Source organism: Ixodes scapularis, unplaced genomic scaffold, assembly GCF_016920785.2.
Source record: "Ixodes scapularis isolate PalLabHiFi unplaced genomic scaffold, ASM1692078v2 PGA_scaffold1__304_contigs__length_218370807, whole genome shotgun sequence".
In the NCBI taxonomy this organism is placed as follows: domain Eukaryota; kingdom Metazoa; phylum Arthropoda; class Arachnida; order Ixodida; family Ixodidae; genus Ixodes; species Ixodes scapularis.
The window spans coordinates 81,817,565-81,841,870 of record NW_024609846.1 but is presented as its reverse complement, the minus strand read 5'-3'; the positions used below and the strand labels follow the sequence as shown (position 1 = coordinate 81,841,870).

The 24,306-nt window shown below is 45.2% G+C and overlaps 1 protein-coding gene across 1 annotated transcript; it reads left to right on the top strand.

Annotated features, from left to right (window-relative positions):
* Positions 1–157: 157 nt before the first annotated feature.
* Positions 158–14,565, top strand: LOC120835937 (tRNA pseudouridine synthase-like 1). Its single transcript, XM_040209162.3, has 7 exons — positions 158–410; positions 1,879–1,942; positions 6,435–6,628; positions 7,844–8,023; positions 8,948–9,185; positions 11,659–11,824; positions 13,622–14,565. Exons 1-7 carry the CDS (start codon positions 361–363, stop codon positions 13,780–13,782), a joined length of 1,053 nt encoding a protein of 350 aa, XP_040065096.1. The 5' UTR covers positions 158–360; the 3' UTR covers positions 13,783–14,565.
* The last annotated feature ends 9,741 nt before the right edge of the window (positions 14,566–24,306 follow it).

Sequence of the window (24,306 nt, the reverse complement as noted above, 5' to 3'; positions counted from 1 at the left end):
AAGAGACGCTTACGACCGCTGCCGTAAAATTATTTTAGTCGCTTAAATTATTTTTAAATCTTTCAAAACAATAAAGCACTTCGTGATGTTGAATGAATAAAATCGCTTAATTTGTTTTCTCGACTGGGTATTCAAAGTGGTAGATGGCAACCTGAATAAAAACATTTTAAAAATGGCGGCACCCAGTCGATGGTGTGTGTGACATGTGGAGCATTTGTGCTTTTTCATTTTGTGCCTCTGATATCTCATCAAACAACACTTTAAAATATGAGAATAGGTGAACCGATAGCAGAACATATCGTTCGCGCTATTTTCTGCCTTTAAAAATATTGTCGTAATTTATTTATGTGGTTTTAAGACATGTCGTCGAGGTATCTCCTAAAGTTCTCGTACCTGGGTACGAGATACAGGTGAGTTATTGGCACGCCTGGAACGACAAAACGTGAGCGCATCTGCTGCATTTTCGCAATCGAAGCGCATGCGACATCGACTTCACAACAGAAAGTTGATTTAAGCGAGAAGAGAGTTTACTGGGGCCGGCGGTCACCATGTCACCACTAGAGTTGCGCTTCCGTCCAGACGGAAGAGAAACCCGCCACTGAAGCTCCGTCCAGCATATGCAGGGTATCACAAAAGAAAATTTACGCGGTCTTTTTTACCGCAAAAATAAACTAAGCATCACCGAACACTCATTTTCCGCCCTAAGATAAAGCTAGAGGTCACAACCAGATGCCAAAGTTTCAGCCCGATCCGATAAGTGATTTTCTGAAAATTTCAATGGGAAAATGGAGCCCATTTTTGCCCGTTTTCGGTTTCTGGTGCCATAAAGCCCCACGTGTTTGAAAACTCCGTTGGCCACCATTTTCCCATTGAAATTTTCAGAAAATCACTTATAACTTTTGATTAAGTTATCAGATCGGGCTGAAACTTTGACATCTGGTTGTGACCTCTAGCGCTACCTTTGGGCGGAGAATGGGCGTTCGGCGATGCCTAGTTTATTTTTGCGGTAAAAAAGACCGTGTAAATTTTCTTTTGTGACACCCTGTATATAAATGAGGGTTCATCCCTATGTTCCACCTCTGACCCCTTTCTGGAATAAAATGTGGATCCTACGTTATCTTTGACGTAATCTTGAAGTCGAAATCACGTGTCCCAGCAATCCTATGCGGCCAGAAACTGTTGGAGAGGTGGAGACGAGAGCTCGCGGGGACGTCGGAACGCCGAGCTCTGGTTGGAATGATTAGAGCGGGTAAACTCGAAGCCTTTGCCTCCACTGCACTCTTCGAACGCGCTAGAATGTGGAACGCGAGCATCTGGCGTTTGGCTTTCGCATTCCAACGCGTTCAGCGAGTGCAGTGGAGACGAAGGCAGCTAAGTCGGCATCCAGATCCAGTGAATAGGGTGGATATTCCAGCATTTCCAAACCTTTATTTAGGAATGGCATTATTGCAACGCGAGACCTGAGGCTGGCTGCATTGTCGAAATGAAGTAGCGCTTCCTGTCTCCACTTTCCATGATGTTTCTTTTTGATTGCTGTGCATCATTTTGTAATTAGGTCCGCATAGTAAGAACCCGTTATTGTTGCTCCTTCTTGTAAGTAATCCATCGAAAACAAGGCATCCCAAGAAACCGACCGAGAGCCTGGGCGAAAAGAAACATCATATAATAATAATGATCCTTATTGGCTTAGGAAAGTCGCAGCGCCACAGAAAGGGAACAGCCGGAACAATAAAGGTCCGCGGTGCTGCATCTAGTGATGGTGATATTAGCTTGATTGTAGAAATTTGTTTTTCCAAGCATCTGTGGATGCTCTGCAGCCCGGCTGTCGTGCCTTGATGTGAAGACGGAAACATGAGTTGATATATGCTTTCCTCACAGAGGCATGCAGCGACAAAGCAGTCGACCCTGCTTGGAGAATTGGACCGTCCAGGGAGCCATTGAGGTCAGTTTCACATGGTGTTCCGAGTGCTACTAGGTTATTGCATCTAGTAGCAGAACTATAGTAAATTGCTTACAATCTATGAGAAAGACGCCACCCACAAAAAGCAAAGGCTTGACCTTCACAGGAGAGGTCTGCATATGCCAGTCGTGCACCATTTTTAGCAGTATGGTTCAGCATATATGGCTAGAAGACGAGAACCCTCAGGCTGCGAACACATTCGCTACATCTCATTGACTAATGGAGATGCCATGAGCTAGGTACATTGTTCTGATTGTGAATTATCTTTTGTATGGGAGGAGTGTTGCTGCAATGCCCTCGTCATACGCATATCTAAAACTCCTAGGCATTGCCCTTTTAAGGCTCTTCTAGCCCTGGAAGAGCGAGGTGACACTGCTGCCTGCACATAGATTACACTCTGCTCTGCAGGAAGCGGGACTTCTCGCACGTACGATTGTCACACCTTCCCTCCTGGCTCATCATATCTTTCATCCCGTGGTTGCTTCAAAGATGCCATCTGCCCCCTTGGCTCGACCAGAATAAAGAGGGTGATACAAAATTCATTTGCTGTCGAACCGCTATATTTTTGCAAAAGGTTAATTCAATAGATTATATATATACTAGGTACTCTTTCTACCTCAGGGCAGCAACGCCATTTCCTTTTTGCGTCCTTGCAAACGTCCGAGGAGGAACAAGCCCCATCATGACACCACTGCTTGCAACCTCTTTGAAATAGTTTATTATCATTTATCCTGGATAGTTAAGGGATCGGTTAGCAAGAGGTTTGTTGGAAATATTTTATTACTCGTGTAATGTAACCAATTACCTCATATATGTCCGACTGCTAAGCAGAACTACCTTGCCAAGTTTCCAACTTTGTCATTTCTGTAGCACTTTAGTGTCCTAGCAAGGAGATGCCCTGCGTTTGTAAAGACTAAAAGGGTCTCTAATGTTCATTTCCAAACACCTGTGTGTGGTTAGATAAGTGTGTGTTTTTCGGTGTCTCATTCTAAAATGTCAGAAAAATGGTGCGCTTTTATTGAGGGGGCAATTTGCAGTGTGGCTATTTCCATTTTCTTGTGCATCCGGTGGAAGCTTAGTTATGTCATAAGAACGGCTGACTGGTCGTTGGCAGAATAAGGTCATCAGCAGTGTTTATGTACAGATATTCTAGACATGATAAATGTCTGGAATCGTTCGTTCATGGCCAGGCCTCAAACACGTGAATTCTCGTCTCGGGATCCCACGCTTGCTTTGCTTTGTCAGTACTTCCATATAAATAAGTTTCAACAAGTTACTCGAGCATGTACATATTGTAATACCTACTAAAGGTAGCTTGTAGAAATATTATGAACTCTAATTTAAACAAATCTTTCGGTACCCTGACACCGTTGATTTGTGACAAAACCCTTTGGAGCCCAGTATCCTCCCTACCCAATGTCACAAAGGTCTATGGCACTTCAGCGACACTTTATAACCATGGAGAACATAATAGCGCTTCACGACAGGGACGAAGGGTAGGAACAAGACAACACAATGCGCTAACTTCAACTGGTTTAATCGTCAGAAAATCAAAGGTATAAATACTCTGCATCATCGCGCCATTCAACCAATCCCAAGCCACGCCACTGATCGCAAGAACTGTATCTCTTTGTCAGCCAAATCGATCGACGCCACGCTGACACATCGATCCCCGTAGTTTCTTATCAGGTCCGCCTCTATAATTTCCCTTACCGTCTTATCTCTATGTTTTCTAATGACAGTGCACAAATTAAATTCAGGTTTGCACCCACAGTCATGGCAGTGCATGGACAAATGACCGTCACGCTGTCCGCTCACTTTTAGGTTTGGACAGCGTGACGGTCATTTGTCCGTCACGCTGTCCGCTCACTTTTAGGATTGGACAGCGTGACGGTCATTTGTCCATGCACTGCCATGACTGTGGGTGCAAACCTGAATTTAATTTGTGCACTGTCATTAGAAAACATAGAGATAAGACGGTAAGGGAAATTATAGAGGCGGACCTGATAAGAAACTACGGGGATCGATGTGTCAGCGTGGCGTCGATCGATTTGGCTGACAAAGAGATACAGTTCTTGCGATCAGTGGCGTGGCTTGGGATTGGTTGAATGGCGCGATGATGCAGAGTATTTATACCTTTGATTTTCTGACGATTAAACCAGTTGAAGTTAGCGCATTGTGTTGTCTTGTTCCTACCCTTCGTCCCTGTCGTGAAGCGCTATTATGTTCTCCAAGTTTCAGTACCAACTCGCCCAAGAATCCGCATTACTTTATAACCATGTTTTTATGCAAATTGGAATAGCCAAGTAAACAAAGTGTCTACCATGGTACATATAGTTTTTAAATATTACACCCGATTTATTTGCTGACAATTAGTACCTTTAAGCACATTAATCGATCTAGTCTAGTTCCAAAAAACAAGTGCAGGCGATAGACTTATTTCGAAACTCGAAGCGCCTCATTGTGGAGTACTGCCACGCTATGTATCGAAGGAATGAGTGGAAAGCAAAATCCCTCCATGCTCCACTCCTGGCTCACAGGTTCCGAGGTTAGAATGCATTCGGTGACTGATTTATGGGAGTAGTTTTCTGGATAGCTTATTAAAATCAAAATGGAGAATCTTTTAAAAATGCCAAGTGCGTATAGTGTTAATTTTAACTTATTACCATATTTTCTGGCGTACGAGTTGCAGTTTCTTCCCCAAATTTCCATCGGTACGTATTGTACAACTTATACATTTTTTTTTATAGTGCCGGGACGAGCTCTGATAAACTGGCTGCTCCCGTTTGTGTGTATATCGCAATTACAATACACAAATGTAGTCTTATCAATGTAATTTTGCAGTACCAACCATACATAAATTAAAGTGCATATTAGTAGCAACAGTCTGTAATAAAAAAGGATTAAAGGAGAGGACACATAGAAAAACAGACACAGTGCTGACTATCAACTCATGTTTCTTCTTCTACTTCTTTCTGTAAAGCAAAACCAAGGTAAAAAAAAATGAAAATTCTTGTTTATTACACAGATTGCTTTGCCAAATAGTATAGTTCTTTGGCAGATAAGGAAACGGAAGGGGGGCTGACGCACTTATCGAGTCGCATGATCTTCTCGGCCTCAATAATTAGAGAAATTAATGAGGCCAAGAAGATAGTGCAACATACTCAGCGACAAGTTTGTCAGCGCCCCTTCCGTTTCCTTATCTGCCAAACAACTATAGTACTTGGCAGAGCAGTCAGTGTATTGAATTAAGATTTTCAGGGTCTTTTTTTGTTTTCTTTATACCTTGGTCCTGCTTATACAAAGAACTAGAAGAAATGTGAATTGATAGTCAGCACCGCGACCTACTGTAATCCTGACCTGCCCACAGAAGGGCGTGCCAGCACGCACCTTGTAGTACAGGCCACGGCTGCAATGTTTCCTCACGCTATGACTTCACGGTGCTGCACAAAGGTCTTTTTGTTTCCTAGGACATCCACATATCAATCGAAGGCACGCGAGGCGTGGCGGCATTATCTGGTCCTGACCTGCTCTCCTCGCGGGATCTCGTCAGTCAGTGGGCTCATGACAGATTTGACTGCCAGCACAATGGCTTTTTATTAGTGATCTGAGAACGTGCCTTATTTCGGACGCTGGCACGAGAGCAATCAGGGCTAAAAACACCCTTGCGTGCCCGTGCTTGAGAAACGCTCTTTCAATCCAAACAAACATGAGAACAATGCCGGCGATGCGTCCTGCTGCAGTGTGCTACTGCAGCCTGCTGGTGTCACTCTACGGCAGGTTTTCTGGAAAAACAGTGATCAGATATCATCAGCCGTGCACCCTGCGGATCGCGCGCTAGGCAGGTAGGCTGTGAACCGAGTTTGGGTCGCAGAAAAGCCTTTGCTGAGCGCCCCCAACGGCAAAGCGAGGCACTTCATCGGCGACAGCGTCTCCCATGGGGAGCCATTCTGTGGGCAAGTCAGGATTACAGTAGGTCATGGTCAGCACTGTGTTTGCCTTTCTATGTGTCCTCTTCTTTTGCCCCTGTTTATTACGTGCTGTTTTCACTAATATAAACTCTGACCAACTCGCCCGAGCTTCCGTCTTAAAAAAAAAGTGGATGCAGCTCATAAAAAGGTGTGGCTTATATGTACCAACTTTTTCAAGAAAAACGGACGTTAATGGGGGCTGTGACTAGTGACTGCTTACAACCTAGTTCCTTAGAGCCTCTTGACATTCTTTTACAATGAGAAAAAACACTAGTGCCATCTGTCGGGTGGCCGTGGAACACTTGATGTTTCCGTACATTCCCTATTTTTTTATGCGTCATTCTTTTTTTTCTTTATTTTTGTGCATTGTAAGATTGATCTGAAATTGCAAAATTTCAAACGACTGCATTTGTGTTAAGATTTTGTTACTAACAAGTGCACTAACATGAAACCTTAGGTCGTCACTACAAGAGGCAGATTAAAATACTGTTCGGTCGACGCAGGGGGCACTGCGCAACCTGAGGCCGCTGAGCGAGCCGGTACTAATTCTCGCCAGCCGCACGGACACCGGGGTGCACGCCTCTCTCAGCGCTGGGCACGTGGACCTCGTTCCGGCAAACACCGCACAGTGCTACCAGCCCCTGCAGATCTTCAGCGTCCTCAACAGGCACTTTGCACGCAGGGATCACGACATTGTGTGAGTCCGAGCGACCGTCATGGGCTTCGTCCTCGCTGAGTGCATCCAGGCACTTCGCTTTGGGACGGAGACAAAGGAACTAGAGGCTGCTACCGAACATGTGTTGCTCAGGAAATACTTCCAATACTGAATTTGTGAGAGGAGGAATCCTCGTTCAAGGTGATGCACTTACTTTATATTTGCATGGAGGTGAACTGCAGCATGGCAGTGGGCTTTGCAGACTCCAACAGCTTAGCTACTTCGCTGTGGCAATGCTACGGATGGTTTCATAAATAGCTTCCACATAGAATAGCTTGACCATATTTGAAGCCGACAGCATTACTAACCAATCTTCTTGCAGCCGGCACAATACTGTCAATAAGTAGTCAATGGATAAAACTGCATATTAAATGAAAACTACCCTATCCCTCTTTAGGCGAGGGGAGCTGTTCGAGGTACCTTGAGCTCTTTATTTTGCAGAGGGTCCAGATATCTGTCTGTTCTTTGTATATTTCTCAGTCTGACGTATATTTGAAAATCTGAGTATTTATGTAGCATTTAACGGTTTTATTGAAGAGTATTTCCGTTATTAGGGTTCAATTTGAAACAAAAGGCCCATATACCCAACCATGTTGTTGCATTATGCATCATGCTCGTATTAGCTCCGGAGCTGTAGGTGGACAAGCAAGCAGTTCATCTCTCTCCTTGGAGTTTAGGGGCAGAGCGCAAAGTAACTTGGTGGTTTTGTACTCTAATTGATGTACAAAAAGTTCAGTGACTAAAATACACTTCGAGTGAACTTCATCAGAGGCAACAACTAAAGTTGAGTACTTTTTAATACGCTAATTTTACTTTGTATCCTTTTGTTCCCAACAGTTGTGAGTGCAATGAAAATTGATTGCAATATCATTTATTTTTATGTGGAGCTGGCGTTGTCTAGAACCGATAACAATTGCTATTTATGAGCCACGGTATCAAGTAGCCCGTTGAAGGGCCCTGTGAGAAAAAAATTTCGAGGAGATCACTTTTAATTTTTTATTCAAGTAGCGTAATAAGCAAAAACTTTTGAACCTTGGCTTTACTCCAGGACTGAAATTTCTGGTGGACTTTCGACATTCTGTGATTCACGTTTCATCAACGCACAGCAGAAAAGCTCTGAACGGTTTCTCGGGCAGATCCAATACTTTGAGCACAAGGTGCTACTTACCAGCTCTGTCTTCTTGCTGCTTTCATCAGAGTCCGAGAGGTGCTTCCCGTGCCTTCATGGTTCCACGCCCGCTACCTGGCCAAGTCGCGAAGCTACGTCTACCGTGTGGCCGTCCTGCGGCCTCATGTCCTCGAGCAATCCACCGTTCTGGGGACCACCATACGCCACCTGTTGCCGCTGAACGAGATCAACTCCTGCTGCGCTGTCCCGTAAGGACCTCCTTCGTTGGTCTCGGCAGCAGATATTTTGTGGCATGTGGACGTTCGGACGGCATGGAGTTAGGTTGCCTCAGAAACAGAGCTCCGAGTCATTGCTGTAGAGCGTAGGTTTTCCAACTTAGTTCCTGGAAACCCAGGAGTTCCCCAGAGTATTCTTAGAGGTTTCTAGAGCTCCCAGATTTCCTCCATCATCCCTACCACGAAGTAAAGTGTTAACCAAGTTTGGACATTATTTTAGCGGGCATGAGCCAACCATTGACGCAAAACTATGGGCCCAAATAGTGGCAATTGGGTATATAATTGTTTACACAAAATTGCTTTATTGCATCAGTGCCGAGTCCAGGAAAAATTCCTCAGCCATCAATCGAAAGAGTTTAAGGTTACTCTAGAGGTGCGACGTAGCCAGTGCAGCATGCGACTGCTCACCACGGGTTTTAACGCTAGAGCCTTCTGAGAGCTCTCTTTGTTGCTGTTACTTATTTTATTCCAAGATACTGCAAATTCCTTTTCGGATTTGTTAATATAGCAGACATTGGTAATACAAAGGACTCAATGCAAATTGAGGTACAGATCTGTAACAATTCGTGACATTTCACATCTCTCTTATTTACAAAAGCAAATACGGCACTTACAAATCAGTCGTAAGGTGCATCTCAACCGCTAAATGGAAGGTTTAGTGCTGGTGCAGCCGAAAATAGTGTAGGTGTCTTAGTGTCTTCAGTGTCTTATAGCAGCAAAAAGAAGTCTTAATTTTTGCTTTGTATTTTTACTTCTTGTGTTATGCTGTTGACTCTCTGGGTGAGTGAGTGAGTGAATTTGTGCTAGTGAAATTGACGTGTGCCATGTTGTAAACAACAATAGCCGGCAATGGCGATCTTCGTAAGAGCCATCCCAGACGTGCATGCACCTGTGCAGGCCTCTGGACTTCTCCCGGGTGCACGAGGCCATGGAGCTGCTCAGTGGGGAGCACGACTTCCGCACCTTCAAGAATGTCGGGCGCACCAAAGCCGAAGACGAGGTCAACACCGTGCGCAACGTGTTGAACTTCACTCTGCGGCCATCGCAGCCAGCTTCGGCCGTCGCGGACCCGCTCTATGACAATGTGGACCTCTGGGAATTCCACATCAAGTCGAGGTCTTTCCTCTACAGGCAGGTTCGTCTCGTGCACCTCACAGGGTGTTGTCGTATTTCGGCAATATACGGGACTTTAGAAATGGAGGAAATGGCATGCGGCTGAGGAGAAACGAAACTGGATATCGCCCATGGGCCCATGCATTCATTGCTCGTGTATACGAGACCTCTCCTTAAACATACTTAGCTATTCCGTAAACTCCACCAGGTTGCATGAACGAGTGACACTGACTGAGGTGTCTTGATAAAAGTTTTGCCTCAATTTGCTTGCCATCACCGACAATCATTATTTGAGTGCTTTAGAATTGTGCCACAAGAGTGCTAGAAGAATGTGGCTCTTCCACTAATACTAAATATACTGAAAGGTCTGTCAAGAGGTGCCACTTGCTTTCAAGTACTCTTACAAGGAGTCTTCCAAGTGGTACTACAGTCCACAAGAAGACTTCCAAGCAGTATCACTGTCTTTCAAGCATTATTGCTAGCCACAGAGTCTCTTTAATGGTACAGAGCGCGACACTGTTAGCGCGAACAAGCGATCGCCGGTTTTTCCAGTTTTTCTCTTTGAAACCAAGTGATTTCATCGAAGTTATTATTGCTACGCAAAGAGCTAAATTAGTTCTATAATGTAAGCGATAAAATTTCGTGCTCGCTAATAATATTTAGATGTAAAATGCGAAAATGCGCCGATGTCGTGTTCGCGCTAACAGTGTCGCGATGTGTACAGTGTAGACCGCATATAACGTATGTCGCGGGAGTCGCGAAAATCCGCACTATAAGTGGTACCGCGTTATAACCAAAACATCAATTTTTCAGGCCAAAATACATGCCATGAGACAACTTACCTTTGTAAAAGAATTTATTTTATGTTAGATGAAAAATAAAGCTTAGTTTGAGGAAAGTCTTTATTTCATCAGACTAGTACAGTTCTGTTCAAGTGTGTCACACATTTTGAAAGAAATTAGCGGCTTTTGCCTGGCGCAGCCTTTTAACGGCGTCGCGGGTTGCGGACGGACGTTGCGAGCGTTCAGGATTGCTAACCCTAATCACTTTTCTCCGGAGATGAAAACGCGTGAAAATTCGCATCCTTCATACGGTACGCGCCAGTAATACCTTGAACTTGAGCACACGCATGAAATGCGCCAAATAAGAAATCCGGGCGATGTACTGTAGTCGAAGTAAACAAACACGACGACACGGGCGTTTCTGTCGTCTTGAGAGCGCCGCCACGACATCGCCGCACGAGTAGGTGAATCTTCCCTTCTAGTACGTGCTGGGTTATCATAGCGACACACAACGAAAATTCACAGTCAAGGATAGCGCTTTTACGCAGAACGATGAGATGAACTCCGTCTATGACGACGATCACAACCGACGCCATGTTTGCGGATAGAAGCAGCCGGCTTGCGACCGGCATGCAACGCGCGCGAACACTTCTCCTCGATCTGCGATTGGTCTGTCGGTGCGGTTGTTTGTTTCTTTGTTTCCAACGCAGCGGAGGGACGCACGCACATGAACGACACGTGCGTGCATCCCTCTGTCGCTACGGCGACTGAAGCCTCTCTCTTCGCTTCTCCCCACTTCTTCGAGCAACATCCTCGCCCCGCGCCGTCAGCGCCGTTATCTAGTGTCGCACAGGGAAGCGTGCCCGCTGCTCCGGTCGTCGGCGCGGTCGGCGGGCTGTGCCAAAAACCGCACTATAGCCGGTATTTCCCTTCGCGCGCCTGCATTTTAAGCGGTGTGTAAGTACATGGAGTTCTATGGGAGGCGAACCGGTGGTTTAAAAAAACCGCGTTATACCCGGTCCTGCTCTATAAGCGGTTACGTTGTAAGTGGTCTATACTGTATCACTTACTTCCTATTGTAATCACTAGCCAGAAGGGGTCTTTAATGGTATTACATACTTTTTAGTATTATTACTAGCCACAAGGAGTTTTTAAAGTGGCACCACTTACCACAAGTGATGGCCTAAGCGGCCTGCCAAGTGTCAGCACTTGGCTATAAGTGGTCTTCCATGTGCTACCCTTTGCTTTCAAGTGATTGCACATGAATCACAAGCTCTTAAGGCTCGTCGATACACTTGCGTATACCTAGGACCGAGTTCTTGCGATTTCTTGCGACGAAAGAATGACCTGGCATGCTGGCACCCTCTGTGGGGTGACCTTGGAACTGCATTTCACTAGAGCAAAGGTTTCTGTGGTTTTTGCAAGATCAAACATACATACTTTCTATGAAAAAACGGTTGTTTACAACGATGTCGGAAGTTTTGCATGCCAAGAAAGAAAGATTAATGCACGATAAAAAGTAGGAAATATACTGAAACTGTAAGTGTTCTATGGCCACCCAATAGATGGCGCCAGTGCGCTCTCTGGTCATAGGAGATTTTAAGAAGTTTTGAGGCTCCCGGTCGTAAGCAATTGCAAGTGTGTGAAACAGCCTGCATGCTGCAAGACCGGTGCTAGTATGAGAGAAGCTCGTCTGACACCCTCCATTCGCAGGTGCGCCGCATGGTAAGCGTGGTTCTGCACGTGGGCATGCACCCGGATTCATTGCCGCTGGTGCGGCGCATGCTCGAGAACCCGCACAAGGACAGCTGGGACAACAAGGTTCGCATCGCTCCCGCCTGCGGACTCTACCTGACCAACATTGAATATGACCCCGCCCGTAAGTTGGCTGCTTTTCAGGCTCGCGCGAATCATGTCCAGTTTTTCGTTCCACTGCAAGCAGGTCTTATCATGTATAGCCTAAAAGCCGTCTGTACTGTACTAAGCGCGGTACTGTTTTAGAGGTCTCTTTTATCGTCCAGTACTTAGACTGTGTCGGTGTTCTCATGGTCCTGACATACTATCCAAAGTATCCATTGGAACTTCATTATGAGGAAGACTATCATCTAGTAAAGATGCAGATCTAAAAATTGCTAGTAAACTAAAGTTGAAGTATATATTTTTACTACTGGTACAGGCATTTGAGGTACCGATAATAGTGAAAATATTGAGCTGTTAAAGATTTGTTTGTGAAAAAATACTGCCTTTAGCGAGGTTCTACTGTAGAGCAGTTCGTTGAAGAGTAGATAGATGCATGGTTGGTGTGTCAGTGGCAACCATCGTTGAACAAGACTAATCTGTTTTTTTAGCACAATACTCGAGATTACCCTGGCATTTTCTTTTCTTTTTTCTAATGATATTTTCACTACAGCATCAATATTTTTACTGAAACTTCTGTATTGTAGTAGCTCTAGCATTAAAACTATCTTCCGTACTGTGACATCACATTCCCTTGTTGTGTTGTAACTTGTGTAGGTTTTTGTAGTAGTTCTTGAAATTGAACAGTTGTATAAACCAGGGGTTTCCCCATGAATTGAAATTAGGGGGTGTCTAAATTTTTAGGGGGTGAGGGGGGGGGGGGGGCACTTTGAGAATAGAGGAGTCGTTGCAAGTTAAGGAAGTGCCTTCAGAAAAACAAGGGGGTGTGTACATCCCCCTAAGTTAGGTGTAGGGAAATCCCTAGGCTGTAAATATCACCAACAGTCTTGCGTGACCTTTATTGATAATCCATATCTTTGCAGTGTAAAAAAAACCTGATTATGGTTCTGCTTTACTCGATGGACAGCAGCAGGGATGTCTTTCTCATGATTGTTCGTTGATATCAGTGCTATATCCATTGCATTTTTTGTCTGCAACAACTTTGCCACTATCCTTTCAGCGGTTTATGCACTATTTTACGGGGTATGGTTCTAGGTAACACTATTGAGTGGTCTAACCTTCACTTTGTCATAAATTATGTTTGACTGTTAAAAAATAAACACTGACGAGACGGTGATGTGAACCAACTGGTTAAGTGCTCAGGGATATGCAACTGTTCTTTTTTTGCCTTTTTCATCATTTTATAAACTTTAGTTTAGGCAACAGAGAGAAGGTCTTAGGTCTTTGCGATGCGTAAGGTCTATCAGCTCTTCTCGTCTGTCTCTTTATTGCCATTTTGTGATTCTCTGCCTTTTTAACTGCATTAATAAAATTCAGGCTTTCTGGAGCTACAAAGTAACTTTAAATAAATAATAAAGGAAGTTACATAATTTTGATTTTTTGGGGATTGAGTTTGGTATAAATTTCAAAATCACAATGCCACTGTTTCTAAAATATATACTATGCGTGATTTCAGTGTGAATACTACAGTGGAATCACGCTGAGCAAACTGTGTTTTCTCAGCTTGACATATGAGGCAAAAAGCTGAGCAAACTGTATTTGCTCAGCTTGACATGGAAGACAGAAACTATGAAGGGAAACTCATGAAGTCTCTGTGGCAGTATTTAAAAGATCACGACCAAGAAGTGCTCCTAACTAGGAAAAGAGTGAGTGCTCAGGTTAGCCTCATGAAACATAGAAGTATTGTAACTCTCAGATGAGAGCAGACAAAAGTAGACTGAGAGTAAAAGCTGTGTGGTCTATTTGTTTTTCTTTTCAGATATGGATCTTGATGCCGATCCTCCCGAAGAGGTAGTTTCATATTTAAGTAAGCTCAGAGATTTTGAGCTTGTCGACGACGAAGACTCCGACGAAAACACCGATGAAGAATCCGTGCAAGAGAGCCACAATCTCGAGGAACATTCTTCGCGGTCCATATAGGACTGAGCATCGTAGATAAAAAGCTTGAATCAGTGTTGTTTAATCATTCACCATTCAACAGTGGGCTCACAACATCACTTCTCACCGTTAAAGAGCAGTTCAATCATGCCGCATCATAGATGAGGTCAGCTCGATTCTTACACAGCCAATAAATGCTCTGTCTAAACCCACTGAGCACTTTGGTTGCAAGCCATGTAGTATACCATTGTCTTATTTTGAGAGATTGATGGCCAAGTGTGTTGGTGCACTGCATCTTGGAGCGCATGGAGCAAAAGCTCAAACTGTTGAACAGTGCAATCCTAGGTTCTGTATCTGATTCCCTTCATTTTTATATGGATGAGTGTCACATACCAGTGTGCAATCATATACAATCACTACTTAGTAGGCTTGTGCAAATGGTAGATTTCGAGTTTGAAGTGAATGTTGCTTTAGGCCAAATATTTTCTAATAGAATATTGAACAGTTCTTATCTTTTCACTACTGTTCCATGCTTAAATGAAAACTCAGCTGAACTCGTGAAGGTTGTTCCCAAGCTTCCACTTGTAAATTTCTAAGCTAATTTAAATCTTACTATAGACCAATGTAGGCATTGGCTTATAGTAAGATTAAGAAACTCTAATGCCTACATTGAGATGGCAAGTAAACATCACATTTGAACTAAAATCAAGCCTATAGAGATGCCCAGCTATACCTTATTGAGTGGATTAAAAAATATGTTTGTGCTATATGCTAATTTTGTTCAATTTCGAAGTTGAAAAATAAAAAAAATACAACTACGAGTGATTAACGCAGGTTGTCGTGACATCTTTGCCAAACATATTCTCTCGCATATTAGCCACAGTTAAATTAAAAAAAAAAACAAAATTACGGCAATATAGGTATCACAATTCACACATTTTTTGTTTGTTTTTAAATACACCAGGCGCATGCGTGAAACCACCCCGCTCTAAAAGTGTGCTTTTCTTCTGAGTATGTGACTGCAATATTTGTAATTTTCGAAGTGTGGATCGGGGCGTATGGGTGGTGTTAGCCCCGTTGAGCGCGCTTCTTGCCGAGCACTGGTGCACTGCGGGAAAGCAACACCCGCGGAAGCTAGCTCCGTCGGTGTTGCTTCTCCGCAGTGCACCAGTGCTCGATAAGAAGCGCTCTCAACGGGGCTAACCAGCCGCGATCAACACTTGGAAAAATACGAACATCGCAGGTCATCTCGTAGCGAATAGCGTATTATTCGAAACTACTAGGTATTTGTATATTTGCAAAATCATACTACTTAACAATACAAGATATAATCTGAGGTTAGCAGCACTAATGCACTGGCAAATTGTTCCTCTCAGATTCCGAACCATTTGTCGCCAGATTTCAAGGGCTGAAACAGAGTTGCGAAAATAAAGCATTACATATATTAGGCGTTTTATTTTAATTCGAGCATAATTTTTTTAAGGGGTGAGAGTTATACCCCTGTCAGACGGCAGCTAAAATGGCATTTACACCAAATGACATTCAGTGTAAATGTCATTTAGGCACTGCCACACGGCAACTCGAATGGCATTTAACCTAAATGCCATTTCGGGTAAACAGAGTTCTCCAAACTCATTTACGGCTCGCAAAGCGTACTCTCGATGGCAGCGCTCGACACATATTACGGGATTGTTTTAAAAAAAGAAGGCATATATTACGGAAACAATTTTTACATCGTTTTAATTACGAAAATAATTTCTTTAACGCGTATTTCGCACGCACTTTACGTTCCTAATTGTTTAATCTACTCACGACTCCAGTTACCCAGTAGGCCTAATGGCTCTGAACCGCTGAACTTGTCGTGTGCTCGCCTCGGTCGGCTCTCGGTTCGTTGGTTCCACTTGCGATGCGCTCCTCATTTACGCGTTTTTACGATATCGGAAGGAGCGCCTGCCGACAAAAAAAGGCGACCTGTCCCGCGAGACGTCGGTACTCAAACTATGTGAGACGAGCACCTCGAATGGTCTTCGGTAGCAGAAGCGGAACGGCGGGTTCTGCACCGGCCTACGGGCGATTTGAGAAGCCCTCCGTTTCCTCAAGATATACGTCGCGCTCCATCACAATACCGAAACCCCAAGGAACATTTTTGGGTAAGATATAACTTTAACGGTGGGCATAGCCAACAGGAGCACGCAAAACAATTATCGGAGCGGACGACCGCCTAGTATTCGTTTTGTGTGTGTGGGTCGTCGCAGCACTGCGTAGTACTGGTAGTACCTCGAACGAGTACTGCGTACCTCATAGAGATCATATACTAAATCTAGAGGAAAAGGTCCGCCATTTTCCCATACATTCTGGCTGCCGCAAGCGGCGGACCATGCAGGCAGACCCTCTGGGTCCCAAACACGGTTACATCATCAGAGCAGTTTCGTGAACTTCAACAATCCACGAACTTACCGGTGGAAAAATACTCGCGTTCCTTTCGAAGGTTTCTTTTTGCATAGCGCGCAGATTTACGGCCTCGCGTTAACGCTAAACTAAACCATATACCCGGCTTCGCTTGTGGGGCGCGGCTGGGCGCAGTTGAGGAATACGAAACTGCGCAACCACCAGATTTCAGAGATTTCGACAGAAGGGAAGTTAATGCAGCGTGATGACTTTATTGCTTTTTATAAGCGTTAGAATAGCTCAGAATTTAGTTTACAACGTTAAATTATCACTGTTTATATTGCTGAGAGTTTACACTCTTCGCGTTTACCGCGTTTACCATGGCAACGTTGCTTTCTTTCTCTCGTGTTCTGTCGCTCTCTTTCGCGATCGTTCACTCGGGACCCAGGATGTCGGCGCTCGGGATTTGCCACTCCTCCTCACCCACCTTTACCCCCCTGGCGTACCTCGAACGAGTTCATTGCACGGCCGGCTTGGTCGTGGTTCATACTAGCTGACTTCGCCTAGCAGCGCTTTAAATTTCGCGTTTGTTGCTCTGGCAACAGCTTGCGAAGTTGGCTGAATCTTTACTTGGCTGCCGCGAAGTAGAGATTCTGGGAAGAATGCAATACGACAAAAAGAGTTTATTTTTCTTTAAGTGGTACAAATCTTGTAAATGCCCTGTTCTAATAAACGTAGTGTAGGTATTCGTCACCCTGACTTTTGACCGGCTTTTACATTCCCATTGACATCCTCCAAAAAGAAATAAAAAGAAATGCTGCGTGAAGTCAGTCTCTCAATGTTTCTATTTCTAGCTTTCTTTGATGTTGGATAATCCCATACTGTTTCAAAACGAAATATGTTACGTGTGTTTACATGATACGTGCACAATTTTATTCCAAAACATCCTGAAAATTGTTTAATAATGCATTGCATATATACATTGAATAAAGTTGCTGCACAGTTGCTACTTGAGATATTTATGTGTTCCAGAAAACATCTGCTGCTGGGGGCCACCATAGAAGTAGGCAAAGTAGTGAGCTGGCTACATTACAAAGGAATCTACAAGTTCCCGGGATCACTGTCTCTAAATAAGTGGCAGTTTCTTGCAGTCATGGCCACTTTTGTGACACTCTCCTCACTTGTTTTCAGACGTGCAGTGTAAAAGTATCGCAGAAAGCAACCTGGGTGAGGTACCTTCTAGAAAAGCAGCAATAAAATAATTGTGTGAGGCTGACGATGACAGTCCAATAGCCAGCATCAAGGCTGTCACTGGTATTGACGCCAAGATACCTGAGACTAGTGGCGATGTCAGTGATGATGCCACAAGTACCAGAACAGGCCGACGAAGCAGTGGTATAAGGGCCGGCACAAACAGTAATGTGCAGCTGAGCTGACAAGTGTGAAAAGGAAAAGGCCACATAGCCATAGAAGCTGTTTCGGCTCGTTGAAGCAGCCGACATGCCCCACTAGAGCACTCGGAAGATGCGAGTCGCAGTAGCAGTGCCACGAAATGTTGGAGAAGCAACTGCTCGCATTGCGCAGAAGGTCGAGTGGGTAACTACGTTTAGTAAAGAAGGCGGTCATCGTCTTAAAGACGAAAATTGATTTCGTCGCTGCAAATCTTATGGAGGCGAAGGAATTGTGAGAAGGGAATAGAGTTGATTTGGGATCTAGGATGGATCAAGGAGTAAAGAAGGTAGCTATGGCTGTCAGTGGGTTTATAGTGCACAAAGGTGTGGAACCTGTGACCGTCACTAGTGACTTTTAAGTCTAGGAAGTTGACAGCGCATTTCGATATCAGTGAGGTAAACTTGAGGGAGGGGTAGGCGTTACAGAGTGCAAACCACCACGTTTCCACCCTTATTGGCTGGCTTGGTTACGAGGTTAGTGCGGTTTCGAAGGGAGTTTAGAGCAGTAACTTCTTGTGGGATTGCGTTGCGGTATTTAGAGATTAGTTTGCTAGAGGAGTTGGCAAGAATGCTACGACATGCTTTGATTGAACTGTCAGTTTCAGGGTGTTTGGCGGGAAGCAGGGTCCGGATAGTAGTCTTTGGGTTAATGGTGTTGAACATGGTGCGATTAAAGTTAGACGGATGCTGGGTGAAGTGGGCATCTAAAAGTAGGCATCAGAAGAATTGTTTGCTGTCCACATGTAAAAACAAAAAAGGGTAAGGTCGGCTTTGAAGTGCAGGAACGAAGGACGGGCCCTTCGATAAGATAACGTGTTCAGGGGCAGTGAGGGGTAAATCGTCTCGTATGGCGACATCATCAATGCGTTGGACGGAAGCCTCATCATTTCGGGGCAAGAGAGTGTATAGTTTCCTTGATTTACAGGTGAGACCATCGGCATAGAGATATGAGTTGACTTCCAGAATTTTGTCAACAAGTTTGCATGAGTGTGAATCGAAAGATGAGTCAAGGGACTTGAGGAGTCTTAGCGACGGTGAGCGTTTGGCGTAACTGGGCACAGTGGTCATTATGATATCTTAGATGTGCCTTCACTAGCTGGAGAGCAGCATTATCTAATATTTGTGACACTTTTGAAGGGCCGGAGGAATTCTCATTGGCAGGTTGTAAGGAGGGCCGGTGTGTTTGCACGCAAGACATGTCGGAGTGCCGCACGGCGTGGTACCAGGGAGCAAAGTCTGAGGCTTTGTGGTCTGGTTGCTGCATACTGGAAGGGATCATAACTTGGGCTGTCGATAGGAAGTTAGGGCGGGTGCTTTAGAAATAACTGTAGAGTCTTCGAGGCGTGAAGTGGTTTCCATGATTAGTTTGCCGAGCCTGGGTACGGAGGGATGGAACGTAAAGATGAGGGGGTTTCAGAATGGTTGCTGCATACTGGAAGGGATCGTAAGTTGGGCTTCGATAGGAAGTTAGGGCGGGTGCTTTAGAAATAACTGTAGAGCCTTCGAGGTGGGAAGTGGTTTCCATGATTAGTTTGCCGAGCCTGGGTATGGAGGGATGGAACATAAAGATGAGGGGGTTTCGGAATGGTTGCTGCATACTGGAAGGGATCGTAAGTTGGGCTTCGATAGGAAGTTAGGGCGGGTGCTTTAGAAATAACTGTAGAGTCTTCGAGGTGGGAAGTGGTTTCCACGATTAGTCTGCCGAGCCTGGGTACAAAGGGATGGAACGTAAAGATGAGGGGGTTTCGGAATGGTTGCTGCATACTGGAAGGGATCGTAAGTTGGGCTTCGATAGGAAGTTAGGGCGGGTGCTTTAAAAATAACTGTAGAGTCTTCGAGGTGGGAAGTGGTTTCCATGATTAGTTTGCCGAGCCTGGGTATGGAGGGATGGAACGTAAAGATGAGGGGGTTTCGGAATGGTTGCTGCATACTGGAAGGGATCGTAAGTTGGGCTGTCGATAGGAAGTTAGGGCGGGTGCTTTAGAAATAACTGTAGAGTCTTTGAGGTGGGAAGTGGTTTCCATGATTAGTTTGCCGAGCCTGGGTACAAAGGGATGGAACGTAAAGATGAGGGGGTTTCGGAATGGTTGCTGCATACTGGAAGGGATCGTAAGTTGGGCTGTCGATAGGCAGTTAGGGCGGGTGCTTTAGAAATAACTGTAGAGTCTTTGAGGTGGGAAGTGGTTTCCATGATTAGTTTGCCGAGCCTGGGTATGGAGGGATGGAACGTAAAGATGAGGGGGTTTCGGAATGGTTGCTGCATACTGGAAGGGATCGTAAGTTGGGCTGTCGATAGGAAGTTAGGGCGGGTGCTTTAGAAATAACTGTAGAGTCTTTGAGGTGGGAAGTGGTTTCCACGATTAGTCTGCCGAGCCTGGGTACAAAGGGATGGAACGTAAAGATGAGGGGGTTTCGGAATGGTTGCTGCATACTGGAAGGGATCGTAAGTTGGGCTGTCGATAGGCAGTTAGGGCGGGTGCTTTAGAAATAACTGTAGAGTCTTTGAGGTGGGAAGTGGTTTCCATGATTAGTTTGCCGAGCCTGGGTATGGAGGGATGGAACGTAAAGATGAGGGGGTTTCGGAATGGTTGCTGCATACTGGAAGGGATCGTAAGTTGGGCTGTCGATAGGAAGTTAGGGCGGGTGCTTTAGAAATAACTGTAGAGTCTTTGAGGTGGGAAGTGGTTTCCACGATTAGTCTGCCGAGCCTGGGTACAAAGGGATGGAACGTAAAGATGAGGGGGTTTCGGAATGGTTGCTGCATACTGGAAGGGATCGTAAGTTGGGCTGTCGATAGGCAGTTAGGGCGGGTGCTTTAGAAATAACTGTAGAGTCTTTGAGGTGGGAAGTGGTTTCCATGATTAGTTTGCCGAGCCTGGGTATGGAGGGATGGAACGTAAAGATGAGGGGGTTTCGGAATGGTTGCTGCATACTGGAAGGGATCGTAAGTTGGGCTGTCGATAGGAAGTTAGGGCGGGTGCTTTAGAAATAACTGTAGAGTTTTGAGGTGGGAAGTGGTTTCCATGATTAGTTTGCCGAGCCTGGGTACAAAGGGATGGAACGTAAAGATGAGGGGGTTTCGGAATGGTTGCTGCATACTGGAAGGGATCATAAGTTGGGCTTCGATAGGAACAAACAGAAGACTTAATAGATACAATCCTGAGTGTTTTCTCCAGAAGCGGTAAAGGTCTCAGTTTTACGTATAAACAACCTATTCTAAATGTGCTGCAGTTCCTGGACCTATCTATAAAAATCTCAGATCACCACATTTGTTGGTCCTACCTACCACGCTCCAAAAAAGAAATTCTTAATTACCAATCTGCCCATTCAAAATTAATAAAAAGAGGGATAGCCAGTTCGTGCATGTATTCAGCTTTGAAAAAATCCTGTCACCACACCATCGAACAGAGTTTCAGCACTCAAGTAAACAAACTCTCAAGATCCGGCTTTCCATCAGCCATGTTAAGTGAAGTTGCGGGCACTCTGATACAAACCTGTAAAGGATCGACCAAAAGAAAAAAGAGCAAAGACCTTACCAATATCCGACCACTAGTTATACCATACATCCACAAGACGTCGCACAACTTAAAAAATGTTGCCAATAGATACAACGTGCCCATGGTGTTTTCAGCCCCAAACAAACTGGGTAGAATTTGCACGCTTGTGGACAAGAACAATGACAGCAGGGCTTGCTGCATGAAAAACCACAAGGTGCACTTTGTGTCTTGCATTCTACAAGTGGTTTACCATCTTCCTCTGTCCTGCGGGAAAACCTATGTCGGACAGACTGGGCGTTGCCTCAACGACCGCTTGAGGGAACATAAACAGTCTCTTCAAACCACCACTGGAAGCCACCTAGCCATCCACTGCAGAACCTGTGGATGTGATCCAGATTTTTGTGCAACAACTGTTCTAGCTTCCCATAAAGAAAAAACAACAAGAGAAATAGTGGAAGCCTTTTGGATAAGAAAGCTCGAATCCACATGTGTGAGCCAGCCATCATTAACACTACAAGACAGCGAGTATGAGTTTATGGGGGCAGCTGCGCACAAATACGTGTATGGTCAAGGCTTCGGAGTGCCGGCACTGGACATGCCTAGGACTTTGAGAGATTGATTTTCATTTTATTTTATTTTGTTTTCCTTTTCAGCTATAATTATTTTAGGTGTAATTTTATTTAATTTATTAGCTTTTTCACATCTTTCTCTTTTCCGATATATGTTCATGTGTGTAGTTTTCTTCCTTCTCCTTTTCATAGTAAATCGTCAGTTGCGAGTCAGCGCTTGCCTGTTCTGTCTTCCTTTTCTGTCCCTCTCCTTGTGCGCTGTTTAATTATGTATAGCAACCACCAACTAGCCCAAGTATCCACCATTTCGATAGGAAGTTAGGGCGGGTGCTTTAGAAATAACTGTAGAGTCTTCGAGGTGGGAAGTGGTTTCCATGATTAGTTTGCCGAGCCTGGGTATGGAGGGATGGCACGTCAAGATGAGGGGGTTTTGGAGTGGTTGCTGCATACTGAAGGGATCGTAAGATGGGCTGTCGATAGGAAGTTAGGGTGGGTGCTTTAGAAATAACTGTAGAGTCTATGAGGTGGGAAGTGGTCTCCATGATTAGTTTGCCGAGCCTGGGTATGGGGGGATGGAACGTGAAGATGAGGGGGTTTCGGAGTGGTTGCTGCATACTGGAAGGGATCGTAAGTTGTGCTTCGATAGGACGTTAGGGCGGGTGCTTTAGAGATAACTGTAGAGTCTACCAGGTGGAAAGTGGTCTCGATGATTAGTCTGCTGAGCCTGGGTATGGAGGGATGGAACGTGATGATGAGGGTGTTGCATGGTGGTTTAGATCTTGGTTGGGGAAATAGAGCGTTGTGTCGCGAAATGTTAGAGACGCGACTGCTCGCACTGCACAGAACGCTGAGTGGGTAGCTACTTTCAATAAAGAAGGCGGTCATCGTCTTAAAGGGGCACTCAGGTGGATTCTGAGATAGTCTATTTTATGTCATAACTCAATCTATGGACTCTAAGCATCCTAAGAAACCCGAAATTACATACAAGGGCGGTCAATCTCGCTATTTAAAATTCTATTAAAAATTGCGGCATGCCCTCCTTTCTGCGCTGTGGCGCAGAACGCCAGAGGGTGCCATCGGACGGGAAGGCAACAGGGGAGGGCACATGACAGCCAATTACGAATAATGGCTTCCCGGCACACTAAATTTTCAAACATGTGCGCCTTTGAAAAATCAGTCCGCCGAGAAGCTGTCACTTGTGACTGGCTGTCGCGTGCCCTCCCATGCTGCCTTCCCGTCCGGTGGCACCCCCTGGTGTTCTGCGCTACGGCACAGAAAAGGTGGCGTGCCACTATCTTTAATTGGATTTTTACTATGAAAATCGGCTGCCCTTGAATGCTATCTTGGGTTTTTTAGAATGCTTAAAGCCCACAGATTGAGTTATGCCAATAAATAGACGATCTCAGAATCCACTTGAGTGCCCCTTTAGGGTGTTGACGGAAATCAATGTCGTTGCTGCAAATCCTACAAAGGCAAAGGATCTGCAGCTTCAAACGCCTTTTTGAGCTCCAGCACTGGTTTGCCCAGCGGACGACGCTGCACCCTTTTGTCCAGGACACCACACACCAGACGGTCCCATAGCATGGCTGACAAGCTCTCACCAAAGTTGCAGTGTTCGGAGAAGCGGCGTGGGGCGGGGACGAAATTCGAGATGCTTTCTCCAGGCTGTTGGCTGCACTTATGAAACGCAAAGCACTGAACAATCACTGACAGGCACGGTGTGAAGTGGGCGGTGAGCTCCAACACAATGTCCGCATAGGGAGTCCACTGGCACACACAACGAGCATACGACGGAGTAGATTGTCGGTCCACAAACGCTACACGGGACTGCGCATATTGGGGACTCCTCGACGATGTTGAGTATAATGAAGAAAACGTTTAGTCGCTCCTGGTACAGGGGCCATGTTTCAATCTTTTTGGGTCGAACTCTTCGAGATGTCTCAGCCGCCCTTTGATGACAACGTTAGGCTCGTCTTTTTTCGCCATATGCTCTCGTCGTTGCCAAGTTGCCACGAAGCTGTCGTTGCTCAAAAAAGTGTGGTTGCGTGCCTCGGAGTTTGAATTTCTTCATTCTCGTTGTTGCCCAAAGCTTTATTCAGGCGGCCGACTTGGCCGTGCAGAAAAGAGGAGTTAGACAAGAGACACGTGGTTTACGACGAGTCCCCAGAATGACAAACGGTTCGGTAAAACCAGCTTGACTCGCCTTGGCTTGACTTCTGCCGACTCGCCGATGATGCCAGATGCACACACAACACTCACGACGCAAGATTTCTTTTCATTTTAAGTGCAAGATCCAGGCTTTCAATGTCGCTACCAAGCATGCACGGTCATGTAGTGTTAGCATCGTTCAGGGCAACATGCTCATGCTCATAGCTTCAGCTTCACTTGCACATGAAGTAAATGAAACCATAGCCCCTGTATCCACTCTAATTCTCCAAGTCAGTAGTAGGCTGAAATTTATCCATCACTACAAGAAGTTGGGAGTGATGCTGAGAAGTCTGGGAGGGTCGTCGCATGTACGGAATTGACTGATCGACGTGCCGTTCCCTGCAAGATGATGTCCTGGGTTGGGCAAGGTTCGAGCATGTTGGATGCTATCAGGAACACGTGGTTACACAGGATCCGTGGGGACACGGCGTCCCATTGACTGTGGCCATATGT

Excerpts from the sequence above, each read along its gene's own strand:
- LOC120835937 (XM_040209162.3), top strand. The coding sequence starts at position 361 with ATGTCGTCGAGGTATCTCCTAAAGTTCTCGTACCTGGGTACGAGATAC. Across the intron at positions 1,943-6,434 it reads CCGTCCAGGGAGCCATTGAG|GGGGCACTGCGCAACCTGAG; the intron begins GTCAGTTTCACA and ends CGGTCGACGCAG. Across the intron at positions 8,024-8,947 it reads AACTCCTGCTGCGCTGTCCC|GCCTCTGGACTTCTCCCGGG; the intron begins GTAAGGACCTCC and ends GCACCTGTGCAG.